At 47.2% G+C, this 17,088-nt stretch overlaps 1 protein-coding gene across 6 annotated transcripts in view; it reads right to left on the bottom strand.

Moving 5' to 3' along the window:
• Positions 1-8,258, bottom strand: part of TNRC6C (trinucleotide repeat containing adaptor 6C) — a 159,051-nt gene extending 150,793 nt beyond the window's left edge. For 3 of the 6 annotated variants that reach the window (XM_065532073.1, XM_065532071.1, XM_065532074.1), the window contains exon 1: positions 6,557-7,113. Coding sequence is in view for 2 of the 6 variants with exons in the window: in XM_065532069.2 (XP_065388141.1) it covers positions 7,948-8,015 (68 nt within the window). In the remaining 4 variants the exon portion in view is untranslated. Of the gene's footprint in view, positions 1-6,556; positions 7,114-7,947 lie in introns of those variants that run through there. The other 3 variants (XM_065532069.2, XM_045375757.3, XM_045375767.3) reach the window with 2 other exon arrangements.
• Positions 8,259-17,088: the final 8,830 nt, after the last annotated feature.

Genomic DNA, 17,088 nt, shown 5'->3' with positions numbered 1-17,088 from the left:
AAGTAAACATATTTCTTTCACTGCTGGACTTCTCAGAGCATCCAAAATTTTGACATGCATCCTTAAGAGAGGAGATACAGTATACGGCTATATAATGATGTATTACCTTAGATTTTTGTTAACTTTTTAATATGTGCACGTGGCTTTCTTCACATGTATTGCTCTCTCCCTTTTTTTTAACAATGTGTTTGGTGCCCATTTCTCTCACCATACTAGCAAGACAGCTCCGGGAGGGCAGGAAGAAGTCGATGTCCTTCCCCTGTGGCCGCTGCACACAGAAGGCATAAAGGTTTTGTGGAAGGAATGATGTAACCAGGCTCAGGCTTCAGAAGGCAGCACAGCAGAATGATAAAGAGCTCAGGCTCCGGCTTCCAAGGACCTAGACACATTTATTAAGGCTCTGATTTTGGGCGAATTATTCAACTTCCATCAGCTTCAGCTTCCATCTATAAAGTGAATATAATCACAGTTCCTAACTTAGAAGCTGCTGAGGAAGAATGAATGAGATCTTACACATGAAGTGCTCAGAAGGCAGTCAGTTAATATTGGCAGCTGGATGGTAGGACACAGAGCAGAGGAAGAGACTAATTAAGAAGCTATTAAAATAATCCAAGCTTTTTCCATATGTGAGGGCTTTGAAGTGTACTGAGTTTAAATTCTGGCTTCATCTCCTATAAGCTATAGAATCTTGTGGAAATTACTGCCTTTGCTCATCTGTAAAATGGGAATGTTAAAAGCAACCACTTCACAGAAGTGTTGTGAGGATTAAATAAGATAAACTCATGTCCTTGGCACAAAATCACATCGTAAATGCTCAGATCAGTTTTAAATGGAGATCTGGTTACCTAAGGATGCTTTCTAACCTCGTCTGCTCCCACCTCACAATTCCCAGTTGTCCTCAGTGACTCAAATGTACTTGTTCCCACAAATCCATCACCTTCTTCCCTTACTGTGCCTCCCCACCAAAAAAAAAAAACAACCCTGTTTAAGACATCAGCCATAGTCCCTTGAAGAACAAAGCCTGTTAAACTCCCTCCCTACACTCTGGGCCTCTCACTCTGCACTTCATATTTTATATGAAGTATGAGAAAAAATACTTGTGCATCTCCCTCCCCTCAACTGTAGTTTCTAAACAACCGCTGTCCACATCATCTCACAGCAACAATGGTTGGAAAGGTGATACCCGTGCCTGCACTGCCATTTCCCAGTTTCAGATCTTAGTTTAATTCCCAGTTGCTACTTTAACTTAGATTTTCCCTGCTTCCTAAAAGAGTAATTAAAAAGAAATGATCTTTGGGAATAAAAAAGTAAACAGTATCTTTGCCAGGCTCAAACCAAGCACTTGATTTTAGCTGTGAGAGATCTTATTCTTAATAAGGTAGAAGGCCACACATAAAATGAATCAAACAAAGCACATATTCCCAATAACCACCTGCATCTGGTATCAGCCACGTCAAAAGACAGTCTGCACATTAGTAAAGGACTCAACCACAAACAAGAGTTATCCAACTGCTGAGAATAATTCGACTTGATATTGTGTTACTATAGGTTGGCAGTTCAATCCTTCAGAGAAGGATGTTATAAAGATACAATAGAGTATTAATTTCTAAAATGGTCTGAAGAAGGAAAACAGATTCTTCAGAGTAAACCATTTGGATTTATACAAATAGATGCCAGTCACACTTTCATTTTTGTACAAAAAATTAAACATCTGTTATGCCAAAAAGGTTCATGAGGAAGTGGAAACCGGGCCATGTTAGACCAATCCATCCCACAAGATAGCTGGAAGATTTGAGATGACTCTTTGGGCCATGTGCACTGTGTGTGGCCCAATGATCACATGGGTCTTAGGGCAAGTGGTTCTCCAACAGAAAAGAAATATTGCAACAAAGAGGCAAATAAAGAGGAAGATGGTGGGACAGACAACTCTTATTTCCTAGACATCCCTTATTTCCTAGAGCAAACATTTAAATCCACTGGCTTACAAGAGGCATATACTTAAGAAGCTATATTACTGCTCAACCTTAATCACTACTATATTTTAGAAAACCAAAGTCCCAATGCATAGCTGGAACTCAGAGAGACACAGAGAATATTAAGAGTTCAAAATAACAGTGAGCGTTGCTTTCCCAAGACCATTTCTTCTGTTGTGGTTTGCAGCCACAGAGGGCTCAGGAGAGTGCGAACAACTATCTGTGCTACAGCAGTGATGTTTTGTGGCTGGATGCCCAGATTGTCTAGCTCTGCACACAGCTCTATAGTCTTTTGAGGGCTACAGAGGAGGAATGCATTCTTAACAAACAGCTCTCCATCCCTGCAATAGCTTCTTCATTCTCTGAAAACATCTAAGGCTAAGAAAAGAATTCATTTTTAGTAAAACTCCAAAAATGGAACAAAGGGTATGGATTTTCAGCATATTTTAAACATGTAAAACCTTGTTATATCCCAGGTGGAGATTTTTAAAAATTATATAATTTACCTTTCATTAAATAAATTAACATTTCAAATGCACAAACTGTACAATAGGAAACTGTACCACTATTTTAATCCGGTTATTCAAACAATTTCACTGGTTAAGATTATACATTTCTCAGCTTCAATTTCAGATATACACTTTCTGCACAAGGTTTATAGTTATTTCTGACAAGTAACCTTTATATTTTTAAGTAATTATATTCCTAAAAAGTTATGTATAAGCTGAAAATTTATAAATGAACTCTATTGCATTAAAGTCTGCTTAAAGAAAGCTTATTGTATATCATTTTGTAAAGAATGCTCTCCTCATGACCACACAATTATTTAAAAACTCATTTGTATAAATTTGGAGAGTAGGAGACTGAGTAAAAGCAAGAAAATCTGTACAATCTACTCCTCACAAATTATGAGCCACTTCTCACCCGACATCTTGCTGTCCCTGCTCAAATCTATAACATCTTCAAACAAAATATTAAGATGTTAAGTATCTTAAGTAACTAAAATCCAGTCACCTTCACTGTGAAACCAGTTGTCATGCAAGAGAGACTAAAGACTGTGTCGCCAACACTTCAAAATATTTCCTTACTTCTCACCTAAAATATCTGGAGACCCTCTGAGATAGAGCTGGAGAAAAGGTAAAAAAAAACCCATTTGTCTTAAAAGTATGAGAAAGAAGCCAAAACAATTTCAACGAAAGATTAAAAACAAAACAAAGTTACCTGGTTCTTCCCGGCGTATACAGACCCTTTCACCCTCTGTCTGCTCAGGACTCCGCCTCCTGCTCCCTCAACCTATCCTTCTCCCAGTTCCAAGGATGTCTATAAATCTGTCCTTGTCTCCTCTCCATTTCTTATGCCTTCTCCACCGGCTTCAGTTGCTCTTGGTAATCTTTGCTTGCTCTATCCCCAAATCTTAATTGTCTCATATGTTTTACTTTGGTATATGGGACAGCCTAGAGTTCACAGCCAAACGATTTTCTTTCTTATGAAATCTCAAGTATCACCTTTGCACAATAAACCCTCACTGAATGATAAACAGTCATCCAAAGCATAAGCATGCAATCTAATGCTCCATTTCCTACTGGGGAAGGCCAAAAAGACCCCCAAATAGTCTTTAAAATGGTTCTTCAATCTTAAAAGGTTGTTGGTGAACTTCTACCGTGCCAAAGATACTCTACATACTCAAATCAAACAATAAACTAACTTTCATCAGTAGTCTTTTTAAAAAAATGTCAAGTTAGCATCGCTTTCCTGGGTCAAGCAAGACTAAGTTACAATCAAGACCTCATCCCCTTCACTTGGGGTTGAAGAGGTAATGTAAATACCTCATTCCCAGCCAGTACTGCAGGAACTGTGTCTTCCATTTCTTTCCAAACTGAAAGCTCCCTTCACTAAGGAGAAGGGCTGCCCTACTCCAGTCCTGACCTCCCTCCTCCTCTGGCTTGGTTTTGGAAGTAAGCCAGATGACAGCATTTGGAAAAGCACAAATTTATCTCAGGAAAGCCAGCTGTTTAACAAAAAGGTGGCAGTAGCAGTGATGAAAAATACTGTATTTAGTTTCATATATCCTCTGTATGACTTATTTTTTAATCATTGAATGTCAAATGAAACAGTTCATTCCACTTTACCTTCACAATCAGCATTCTAAAGGCAACTATTTACTCCAAAGTTCCTGAGCAAACTAAATACAAATGTAAACCTGTTACAAAATAATCTGTTAGTGTTAAGACATATGCTACTTGGAAAAAAAAAAAAACAAAACCCCGCAATAAACACTGTAAGGACGAAAATCTATAATCAACATTTACATATACTCCAGGTTACTACCAGAATATTTAAATAGCAGAATCCAAAATGAAATTAAGATTAAACCTTATGACAGTCTCGTATCAACCGTATTTAATTTCATACCTTAAAAGTAAAAACGGTAGAGCGCGGTGGCTCACGCCTGTAATCCCAGAACTTTGGGAGGCCGAAACAGGCGGATCACCTGAGGTCTGGAGTTCGAGACCAGCTTGGCCAACATGGCGAAACCTCGTTTCTACTAAAAATACAAAAATTAGCCGGGTGTGGCGGCGGGCGCCTGTAATCCCTGCTACTCGGGAGGCTGAGGCAGGAGAATCGCTTGAACCCGTGAGGCGAAGGTGGCAGTGAGCCGAGATCGTGCCACTGCACTAAAAAAAAAAGTAAAAAAAAAAGGTAAAACCGAGGTAAGGTCAGCAAGGTCTTTGTTTTGGACAAGAAACACAGAAGACTTACAAACAAGCTTTTAAAATCAGATCCTTATAATAAAAACGAATGTGTGTGTGTGTTTACTGTTACCATTTTCTGAGCTATCAATTTCTCATGGCCTGACTATGCCTATGGTCAGGTCATGAGTAATCTGTATGAAAAACAGATTCCAATAATGTCTATTCTTACGAAAATAAATATTAAAAACCTTCTGTAGAAAAAAAACTTTCAGTATAGGTAAATAAAGTAAATGATGTTCACATCATTACTTTGTTCTATTAATACACACAAAATTAATTCCGACAATATAACTGGTCATTTTAAAAACCTTGTTTTGCATTATTTTCCCCAACAAAGCATCCTAGGGGTGCCACAGTGAAAAATGTTAAAAGACCATTGCCACCTCTGTTGTTCTGGAACAACGTAAATTTCTTCAAGGTGCCCTCTACTAACCAAGTTCATCTGGCCTGGGGCTAAGTTTTATCATTTATTCTTTCACACAGTACCGAAGGAAATCTGGAATCTATAAATATGATTGCCAGCACCCCCTACACATTTCAACCAGCTACCACTGTCCTCTGAAATCACTCAAGCCAGGTTTCCAGGGTCTCAACTCATTCGCATATTCAATTCTAACTGTAGGAAATCCCTCGCATAAAATAAGCCTTATGCAGGGTCAAATTACATTCAGGGACGTGCGGGGCTCTCACAGCGATCACCATAAATTGGCTACCTTGTACTGGCCGAAGTACATCAACGTGAATCCCAGACACTCGAGAAAAATCGAACCTCGGCTACACAATGGATTAACCCAGTCAGAAGGCTCCAACTTGCAACTCCTTAAAGACGTTGAAGTTGGACATCTACAGAGCACCATTTTGAGTTTAGAATCCGCAGTTCACGCCTAGAAATAACCGAGCGGACCACTCAAATGGAGGTTTCATTTGGCGGAGGCAAAGGTTTGAGACAACTCCACTACGTGCAGAATCACCAATACCGTCAAATGCCTTCGAATGCAATAGGTGCAGCCACGATCTAGCGGCTCCTTCTCCTCTACCTATCGGCACAACATCCAAGCAGCAAGCCTTCATTTTTTGCTAAGATCCCCAAAGCTCCGTGCAACATGCATGCCAGTTATTTCTTCCCCAGGTGAACACGCAGGGAACCCCCACATCCACATCTGCACATTTTCATAGCTACGAATCAATTAAATCTCGTCCTCAAGGTAAAGGTGCAAAGGAGGCACCGCTTAAAGCAGAGGTGGCAACGAGGCGCTCGGGTTACGTTATCTGATAACAGGACAGATGTTGTACGGCTCGTTTTCCTCATACGCATTACTCCGCAGTCGCAGCACCGTTAGAAAATCCACCTGATTTCAGACCCGCAGAGCGCCCAGGGGTCCTTCTCCGCCCACCCGCAGCGCGCCCCGGGTTTTTCTCTTCCCCCAAACAACGGTACCGGGCTCCTACACCAAAATGCGGCGGGTTCGCGCCTGCCATCACCAATGCAAAACCTGCGGGTGGCTGCCCGGAGAGAACCGAATTTCACCGCTGCAGGAGTTTTAAAAGGGAGGGGGCACAGCCATCGTCAGCCCTCCATTCCACTCCCGTTTGATTGTGATGCACACCAGGCGTCTGCACAGCCCTGTCTCACACTCGCATACACACGCGCCCTGGCCCCGGCCGCTTCACGCCGCTCCCCTCCAAACCCGGCCGGCCCGGGGCCCGGCGCCGCACGCGGGTCGCTCGGGGCCAGCGCCCGCCCCGGCTCGGCTCGGCCGAACAAAGGGCCCGCGAACCTCCGGGCAAAGTTGCGGCGGCGGCGAGGAGCGGGCGGACGGCCGCGCTCACCTGGGCTCCGTCCCCGGCGGCGGCGGCGGCGGCTCCGCGGGGCTCCGGCGGCGCGGGCCTGGCGGCGGCGGCGACACGAACAACCGCCCAGGGGCCTCGTGGGTGCGCGGGCGGCGGGGGCCCGCTCAGCGCCGGCGCCGCGGGCTCAGGTCCCGGCGCGGGCGGCGGCGGCGGCGGCGCGGGCGGGTGGGCGGCGGCGCGTCCCGGCAGGTCCAGGTCCGGCCCCGGCAACGCCGCGACGCGTCCTTCTCCTGACGCCCGGCGGGACGCGGCTCCGGCGCGGCCCGGGTCCTAGGCGGTGGCGGCGGTGGTGGCAGCTGCAGACGGCTGGGCGCGGGGCCGCTCCGCTCCCTCCGCCTCCGGCTCGGGCGGGCCCGCGGGGACGGCGGCGGTGACGGCGGCGGGAGCGCGGCGGGCGCTGGGACTGTCCTGTCAGGGGGCGGCCCGGGTGGCGCTCAAGGCTGCGCGGCGGCGGGGCCGGCGGCGGCGGCTGCGGCTCCCGGGGCCGTCGCGCTGAGGTGCGGAGCTGCCACCGCGGCCATCTTGTTGCTCTAACTGACAAGAACCCCCCTCCCCCCGCTTCAGCCAGACGGGGCGCTCGCGCCCCCTTCCCCGCCCCGCGTTGGCCTCCAACAGGAAGTCGTCCCGGCCCCTGGCACGTGACTCCCACCGTATCTGCATACCGGAGGGCGAACTGGCCAATCGGCACTCTGCGCCTGAGCTCCTCCCCCGCGCGCCCCTCCCCGGCCCATTGGCTCTTCGACCAGGCCACGCCTCCTCCTTTCCCCTTAATACCCGCCCGCGCTGTGGTTCCCTACAACGCGCTGGGAGCGCGCCGGGGTGCGAGCGGTGCGCGTTCCGACTGGCCGGGACGCGCGCCAGTTCTGGGGGCTCGCGCTACTCTGGGGGGTACGTGTAGACCTGCGTGGCGTCCTTTACCGCCGCCGCCTGCCCTCCGGTCCCTAGGCGCTGTGGCTCCGCGTTAGGGTGCTGGCGGGAGGGGCGCCGACCCGGGTCTGCGCATCCGATGGGTTCTCCTGGCCAGCGCCCCGCGACGCCCCGGGCTTTATCCGGTAATTTCGCCCGGCGGCGCCCGGCTCCCGCACCGGCGCGCGTCCCGCCCGTGCCGTGCATACGCCCTGCACCGCCCCACCTTGCACACACACGCACACTAGCCCTTAGGGGCCCTGGAGCATCGTGCTCACCCCGCGCCTCCCGGCCCGCCCTTGCGCGCTGTGGCTCCCCAGGGAGCGCCCAGCTGCGAGCACAACAAGCCTCGCTGCGAAACAGTCCCCCCGGGAAACAGCCCTTTCCCTGGAGCACAGACACCCCACCCCCACCACACAAGCCTTTGGTCCGGGCCGAACCCGGGCGCTCCGGCCCCTACGCACCCCACGATTCCTCCCCGCTGCTCCGTACGCCGCCGTGATCCTCCGTTCCACGGCTCCTCGATATCCATTATTCATTAGTGGTAGGTAAGGTCAGGCGCAATGTGCAATTCGAAAAGTCCTTTTTAACTTTCGGTTCAAGCCCGGAGAAGATTTTGAAACCAAAAATTTTCTCCATTTTCATGCAAGGTCGCAGAAGCAGGCTAGCTTTAACCCCATCGTTCGGTGAAGGATCAGCAGTGCTACTTGGAAGTTGGTATTGGAAGAGGCCATTCCCTGTCTACGTGTCCCCGTCTTGAAGAGGAGATAATAACACACTAGTACTTTCGCAATGCAATTTTGTTACCGCAAGTGTCATGCTTTGAAACGTCTGTGGATGAAAGAGACAAATTCCCTGCTCTCGTTTCCCTTCAGGGTCCCATGAGCTCCTTTCTTCTTTCTGCCATATTTTAAGCCCTCGGGTAGTCAGATTCACAAACCACCCTCTAAAGGGTCGACAAATGTCTGTTGTATTGTGTTGTGTATTTCCCCTCCCGAGAACCCACATCCCTTAGAAGGATCTGAAGGCAGAGGGAACTGACATGGAGGCTTTTGCCTTGTCTATTCGTTTTATTTACATTCATTTAATTCTCCACTGCAGAGAACCTGCATCTTTTGTATTTCTCAAAGGTAGAGGTATTATCACATGCTCCAGAAGGGAGTGCAAAATAACATCTTCAAAATAGGCAGCGCCCACGAAGTAGACTGCCGCTACATAAATGAGGAATCCAGGTGTCTGGATGGACCAATCATTGTAATAAGCAGAACTTCACTTTTTGGAAACTTGAACCAAAATACATTATTTAGCATTGTCTTTGACGTTGGATTTGTGGCTCTCACCTCTGAGTTCCTCTCTGGTTCCTCCCCTCCCTCAGTTTAATCAGGCAAAAATCGTCCTCTTCTCCAATGATATTAGACTCTGAGCAACAAGAAAAGGCAGAACTATAGAGACTGTATGTTCTGAACCCCAAACTGGACTCACAGTTTGGCATGTGGACCTGTGACAGTAGAGAGAGTGTTTGAAGCTGAAGTTGACCCAGAAACGTTGAGGCATATGGTGGCCATGAATCTTACGACTGCAGAGCAGTGATACTTATTAGTGGTTGTTTGAACTGATCAAGTATGAGTAGGAACCCCAGGCACAACTGTAACAATGGGTACGTTCATGTTTGGGGTTGGTCATCCTCTTATCAGCCCTGCCACCACCATCTTATAACCAAGGTATAAATTGATCATCTGTAGGGCTGGCCTGGTGGCTCAGGCCTGTAATTCCAGCACTTTGGGAGGCCAAGGCAGACGGATCAGGAGGTCAGGAGATGGAGACCATCCTGGCTAATATGGTGAAACCCCGTCTCTACGAAAAATACAAAAAATTAGCTGGACGTGGTGGCGGGTGCCTGTAGTCCCAGCCACCTGGGAGGCTGCGGCAGGAGAATCACTTGAACCCGGGAGGCAGAGGTTGCAGTGAGCCAAGAAGGCGCTGCTGCACTCCAGCCTGGACGACAGAGCTGGACTCCGTCTCAAAAAAAAAAGGGCAAAACCAACAAAATTACGTTTAAGAGGAGTAAATGTTAAATGTATCTCTTAAATTAAAATGTCAACTAATTGAGGACAAATGAAGAAGACCTAGCTGGATCCAAGGTCATAAAAAAATTCTAGTTATAGATGACCACATGCTCGCCAAGGCAAATGTGTGAACTGATTGGTTTAAGACAACAGCAACACTACGTTGAAATAGTGTCCAGTTTAAGAGATTGCACTCTGAGCTGGTCAGATCCCAAATGGAATATTTTGGCCAATTCTGGGCACTACGGTGCAAGAAAGAAATCGACGAAGTTAGAGACTGACTCAGAATACAGCCAGTCGTTGGTGGAAATCCACCAGTCTGACCAACAGCTGAAGAAGCAGGAGAGACTGGTGCAGGGAAGAGACAAGCAAGGCAGGATGGCTGTCTTCAGGTATTTTTGAAAATCCCATATGCAAATAGGCACAGATATGTTCTCTGAGACCCTAAGAGGCCAACTGAAGATCAGCGGGTGGTAGATACCAGGCAACTTTCGGTTCTGTTCAAATATACACTGCACCCTACAAAATGGAGTTTCCATCAAATGGAGTTATTAATAGAAACTCCATTTTGTAGGGTGCAGTGTATACTGCTCAGGTGATGGGTGCACCAAAATCTCACAAATCACCACTAAAGAACTTACTCATGTAACCAAATACCACCTGCACCCCAACAAGCTATGGGAAGAAAAAGAAACTCCATTTTGAAAGGTAGCAAGATCTACATCTGTGCAGGGATTTAAGCGGAAAGGCAGGATGATCACGTCCCTATCTCCATGGCTATTGCAAAACAGATTACTGTGTTGTGCAAAAATGTTAACTAGCTCAGGGGTTCCCAAAGTATGTTCCCTAGACCAGCGGCATTGGCTTTACCTAGGAGCTTGTTAGAAGGGCAATTTCTCAGACCCCATTGCCAGACTCAGTGAATCCAAACCTCTGGGGATGGGGTCCAGGTATCTGCATCTTATCCAGTCCTCCAGGTGATTCTGAGGCAATGAAAATTGGAGAGAAATAAAGGCACCTTTTTGGGGCTTGTATTTGCGTATAATACCCCTCTCCAAGCCCAGTCACTTCCTACCACACACTGGTGCCTGAATTACTCCATCCTCCTATTTCTGTTGATTTTACACGTATAATTTGCATCCTAATGATGGACTCTTAAAGGGAAAAGCTTCAGGACTCCAACAAATGATTGCTTTTCAATGAAAATGTAAGAAAGCTGGGCTCAGCTCTCCCTGCTTGTCACCAATAGATAACAACTGAACTGCGTTAGAAAAATGTGATAAATTTACAGAGGCCTTTCAGACAAGCAGCAAGGCGTAGGGTGTCGGTTCTCAAACTTTCTGTTGATGAGAATCACCAGGGTAGCTTGTTTGCATTACAAATTCACCTTAGGTCTAGATGAGGCCCATGAATCTGCATGTCTAATCAGCTCCCCAAGCGATTCTGATGCCGTTGTCTTCCCACTATGCTGATAATAATATTGGAATAGAGACTAGAACCTTAAAGTGAGGAGTAAGGATGCGTCTCAACTCCACTGTTCACTAATTGTTTGACCTTAGGCAAGTTTCTGGGCCTCTGACTTCTCCTTTGTACTCCTCACTGAGTTAGAGATACTCACTGAATATTTATTGCCGTGTATTACGTGCCAGAGAGTGAACTAGGTGCCAGGGATTGAAGACTGCAAGCCGTGCTTGAGCTATGATTACAATGCATGGGTGCTGCAGGAGACAGAAGAGACTCAGGTCATTCTGAAGGGCTCAGGAAGACTTCTCCAAGGGCCTCAGATCTGAGTCTTGAAAGATGCAAGGGAAAGCAGTAATAGGTCAGAAACTGATGGAAGGGCATTGAAGAAAGAGGAAATGGTCAGAGTAAAGGAAACCAAAGAGAGCTTGCAGTGCAGCACTTTCAGGAGGCTGGAAGACATCAGTGAGGCTGCAACAGACCAGGTAAGAGGAGATGGGAGAGATGAGCAGAGGCCAGATTATTATTATTATCTTTTTTTTTGGAGATGGAGTCTCGCTCTGTCACCCAGGCTCAAGTGCAGTGGCACAATCTTGGCTCACTGCAACCTCTGCCTCCCGAGTTCAAGCAATTCTCCTGCCTCAGCCTTCCGAGTAGCTGGGGCTACGGTCACACACCACCACGCCCAGCTAATTTTTTGTATTTTAATAGAGATGGGGTTTCACCATGTTGCCCAGGCTGATCTCGAACTCCTGAGCTCAGGCCATCCGCCCGCCTCGGCTTCCCAAAGTGCTAGGATTACTGTTGTGAGCCACCACACCCGAGGCCAGATTATGGATACAAGGAGCATCTCATGTGACCTTAAGGAGTTGGGGACTTTATCCTTAAGGCAATATGGAGCTCTTGGATGATGCCAGACATTATCACACTTGACTGTTAGAAAGAGCTCCCTGGGAACATTGTGGCAGATGACCTGGAGGAGGAAGGGCCAGGGAGGAGGTGATGGCAGGGGGTAGGCAGCCTGCACAGTTCTGCAGCCAGGAAACTAGAACTTATGGACTCCCCTAGAGTAGCAACAGAAGTTAAACAGAGAAGACCCACTTGAAAGATAACTTTAACTTCAACTCTGGGGGCTTGAAGTCTGACTTATCTGGAGGGTAAGGAGGATGATAAAGGATGTTGCCCCATTGTCTTTCTCAGTGAGAAAGGATGGATGGTGAGGCAGGGGCTATGGAAGGAGGAGTAGGCTGAGCTCGAGTCTTTGGGTGGGACCCTGAGGAAGAAGGGATGAGCCTGGTTTGGTACATTTGGAGTTGCAGCCACCTGGGACACGTCAAGTGGTGACGGTCAGAGTTGGGGTGTCTGGGCTGGAGAAGTCTCCTGGGGATGGTCTGCACAGGGCTGGAAGTTGGAGGCAGGATCACAGATGATGAGCTTGGGGGTAGGGATGAGGAGGGATGGTGAGAAGGCTGAGTGCTGAGCCTGAGGAGCACCAAAGAGAGAAGAAAACCCTAAAGGAGGCTGAGAAGGGACAGCCAGAGATGCTGAATCCCACAGGATGCCCCATGGAACTGGAGGGGACACAAGGGGAACGGGGTTGAGAAAGGAGCACGTGGCCAACGGTGTCCATGTGGTAAGAACAGGAGCGCACCGATGGAATCAGGCAGCCTCAAGGTCATTTTGTCCTCAGGAAGGCAGAGCAGGGGACAGCAGCAGGCTGCAAGTTGAGAGGAAGGCTGGAGACAGAGACTGAGAGTGAGGAGGAACCATGCCATTGGTTGGGCCACTGTGGTGGATTGAAATGTGTCCCCTAAAAAGATATGTTGAAGTCCTCACTCCCCACACCTCAGAATGTGATGTTATTTGGGAATAGTCTTTGCAGACAAAGTCGAAGCAAAGTCATTGGGGTGGTTCCTAACCCAGTACAACTGTGTGCTTTCTAAAAAGGGGACATTTGGATGCAGAGACGCACACACAGGGAGGAGCCCATGTGAGGATGAAGGCAGAGATGGGAGTGATGCTTCTATAAGCCAAGGAACACCAAAGATTGCCAGCAAGCCATGAGAAGCTAGGGAAAAGGCCTGGGACAGGTTCTTCCTCCGAGCCTTTAGAAGAACCCAGCCCTGCTGACACCTTCATCTTGGACTTCTGGCCTCCAGAACTAGGAGAGAAGAAGTTTCTGTTGCTTAAGCCATGCAGTGTGTGATACTTCTTATGGCAACCCCAGGACCCTCACACTATGAAAGGAAGGAATGGGACTGAAGGTCAATGTGAAACCAATAAAGTAGTTTTGGTTCAGTGTTTTGTTCTGTTTGTAAAGGGAGAGACTCAAGCAGTGAATGTGCTGAGAAGAGTGAGCCAGAAGAGAGGACCCAGATGGGGAAGATGTTCTAAAGGGGTTGCATATGGAATAAGAAAGGTCTTTGGGCACATGCTGGAGGCAGGACCCTGTCAATGGTACAGGGAGAGAGAGGATCCCTTCTGTCACTGACAGCAGAAGAGGCAATAGAGACAGCTGCAGAGGCAGGTAAGTCTACATGCATGTGTGTGTGTATGTGTACGTGAGCACACGCCTGTGCTTACACGTGAGTGTGTGTGCATAAATATTTGCACATGTGAGTGCTTGTGTTTGTGTGTGTGTACATGTGTGAGCTTGTATGTGTGCATGCATGCATGTGTTGGGGAGTGGTCTGTAAAAACGGAGGACATTATACCCAGTCTTCTTTATTTCTTCGGTGAAGTTGAAAGTGGCCTAAGATTTCTTTTAGATCTGAAGTTCTATTACTAGGTATCGAGTATAAATTATTGTTTTATTTTATATTAATAGCCTTGCTGTTAAATTTACTGTTTGTGGTGTATTAAAACTAATAGAAAAACATACACCTTATATCTTTGCCTATTATTAAAGCAAATTCCAGCCTCCAAACTATATGGGACCACATATCTAAACTATGGAAGGCATATTTCATTTGCCTTTGTGTCTTTGGGTCTGAATCATAAAGTGACACTTTTGATGTTTTGGAGGCCAGCCTTGGTCAGAACTCGGACATTGCAAAGTTCTGTCTTTCCATTGATTCTATCCCTAGAAGACTCAGGGGTGGAAATCTGTGGAGGGCATCTGGGTATGGAACAGGAGATGACTGAGGAAGTTGAGATGAGGATGTCACCTGTTCAGGGGATCTCAGGCACTGAAAACAGCTTTATTTATCTGGGCCCTGTGATACTGGGCAGATGGTTTTGGGGGCACTGCAGTTGCTTTGATCCAGTTCTGTGAAACTGGCAACCTAGGGTACCAGGGAGAGAGAGAAGGTGGTTCAGGCTGCGGACTGTTGTGGAAAGGAGGATCACTCATGGCTGTTACCCCGATGGGCTTCTCTGGCCCCACTTCGGGTGATTGATCTGGTGATAAACCAGAAGCAGGGCTTTGTGTCAACAGCCAGTCACTTTTGGATTTGCCCTTTGAGTGAACTCCTCTTTCCAGGGCTAGCTCCTTCACTGTTTCATTAATTGAGCAAATATTTGCAAGCACCTGGCATCGGCAAAGTCCTGCAGACTTTCCGAGCTAACCTGGCCACCCCTCCTGTCCTCCCTCCAGAGCCACTGATGATCGGAGCAAGGATGTGAAAAAGGTAGACACAATTTTACCTCCCCATTCTCCTTGTTCTCTTTTCTGTAACATCACCTTCCATAATCTGTTATTTGCTGCTTACTGTGTTTGTGGTTTATCGTAAGATTGTCAGCTTCACCAGTACAAGATCCTTGTGCGTTTTGTTCACTAATGTATTTCAAGCACCTAGAACAGAGTTGGCACTGGGTGCTCCAAAAATAGTTTTGCTAAATTAATGAAATTAGGTAAACGGATTAATGTCATAAGAAGGTTAACATCAACGTGCTGTAGAAGAAATCACATCTAGGTATTAGATGTGAGGGTGGGTCAGGGAAAGCTCCCTAAGGGATATGGGATCCAAGATGGCTTTAGAGGGATGGATAGGGTTCTTCTTTCCTTCCTTTCCTCTTCCTGTCCTTTCATTTCCTCCTTCCATCCTCTCCTTTCTTTGCTCCTTTTTTCCCTTTCTATCTACCTTCCCTCTCTCCCTCCCTCCCTCCTTCCTTCCATCCATCATATTCTCTTCCTTCCTCGCTTCCTTCCTCTTTCTCTTTTTCTTTTATCTTAGTAGTGTACCAATTATTCAGAGACTCAGGACAACACACAGAAGAAATAACAGCAATTTGACATTTATTTATTTATTATTAATTTTTTGAGACAGAGTCTCTCTCTGGTGCCCAGGCTGGAGTGCAGTGGCTCAGTCTTGGCTCACTGCAACCTCCACCTCCCAGGTTCAAGAGATTCTTCTGCCACAGCCTCCCGAGTAGCTGGGACTACAGGCATGCACCACTACGCTTGGCTCATTTTTTTTTTGCTTTTAGTAGAGATGGGGTTTCACCATGTTGACCAGGCTGGTCTCAAACTCCTGACTTCAAGTGATCCACCCGCCTCGGCCTCCCAAAGTGCTGGGATTACAGGTGGAAGCCACCGCGCCCAAATGAGAAATTTGACGTTTATGACAGGTATTTCCTGAGACCTTTGTAGAACCCAGTTAAAAAAAAATCTTTAATGTATTATATAATTTTAATATTTTTTCCCTCTCCCAAGTAAACCAAAATGCACGCTTGATTGCGAGTAGACAATGAAAAGGACTATTTTAGTTATCTGTTGCTGAGAAACGAATTATTATTCCAACATTTAACAGCTTAAGACAACAAACATGTGTGCCTCACACCATTTCTGAGAATCCGGAATCCAAGAATAGTCTTGCAGAGCGAGTCTTTCGTGAGGTTGCAGTCAAGCTGTCAACCTGGTCTGTAATCTCCGAAGATGTGCCAGAGCTGGAGCGTCTTCTCCGGGGGCACTCACATGGCTGTGGGAAGGAGGCTTCAGTCCCTTGCCACAGGGACTGTTCCACAGGGCCACTCATGACACGGCTCACCCCAAAGTGAGGAGTGCAGGAGAGAGAGCACCATGGCTGAAGCCAAAGCCCTTCCTAATTGAACATCAGAAGCACACCAATTCTGCCTGATGCCATTGGTCACCCAGACCAACCGTGGCACGGTGTAGAAGGGGACCACACAGGGTGTGAGTGCCAGGAGGTGGAACTCTTGGGGCTGTTTTGGAGACTGACTCCCATCCACAACAAATCCACATTGCAACCGAATGCCACGAGGTCAGCTGGGCTCATTCGCATCACATACAATTCACACTCCTGGCGTCATGACCTGTCATGGCTTTTCAGGTTCTGGCTGAATTCTTGGCAAGGTAGGGACATCGGTTTGCTGGGAATGCCATGTTTTTGGGATTTCCTTCATCTTCCTGGGTGAATTCCCTTTTTCTTATACCAATGGGATTGGAATCTGTGACTAAGGTCCCATCTAACTCTCAAACTCTATTCAGTTCCAGTAATTCGATCAGTGGATGGCTACAAAAAAGAGAAAGTCTTCAAAGAGCAGACGGCATTTGCACTTGAAAAGCTCCACTGTGTTGAGATGGATGGAATGTGTCCCATCAAATGTACAGACTTAGAGATGACATCAAGATGCGGTTACGGTAACTACAGAAGGCTCCTGTTAGAAGGCAGAATCTAAACAGTTTGGCTTAGAAAGTGAGCCACTGGGCTGAGCTAAGAGTTTGGATGTGGTTCGGCAGGTGGTGAATGTGGCAGAGATGGCTCCACCCAAATCCATACTATACTTCCCCAGTGTGAGTTCCCACTGAGAAGGGGCATCTGTGTCCAGCCAGGACTACATTTCCCAGAACCCCTTCTCTTCTGGGCAGGGCCATGTGACCAGTTCTGGATGAAGGAATGTGAGCCGAAATGATGTGATTCATGTCCACACTAAGGCAATTGAGAGACAGTTGTGCTCTCTCTTCTAGGGCAATTGAGAGGCAGTTGTGCCCTCTCCTGCCAGGATGCAGAGGACCCAGGAGATGGAAGAGCCTCAAAAGGAAAAGGGCCCATGTCCCTAAACTTTAAGAGGGGAAACATCTCCTAAAAGCCAGGAATACCAGATGAATGAAAAGTG

The sequence above is a fragment of the Macaca fascicularis genome, chromosome 16 (assembly GCF_037993035.2).
Source record: "Macaca fascicularis isolate 582-1 chromosome 16, T2T-MFA8v1.1".
Classification (NCBI taxonomy): Eukaryota; Metazoa; Chordata; class Mammalia; order Primates; family Cercopithecidae; genus Macaca; species Macaca fascicularis.
The sequence above is the reverse complement of the archived record's forward strand: the minus strand, read 5'-3'. Positions and strand labels throughout refer to the sequence as shown.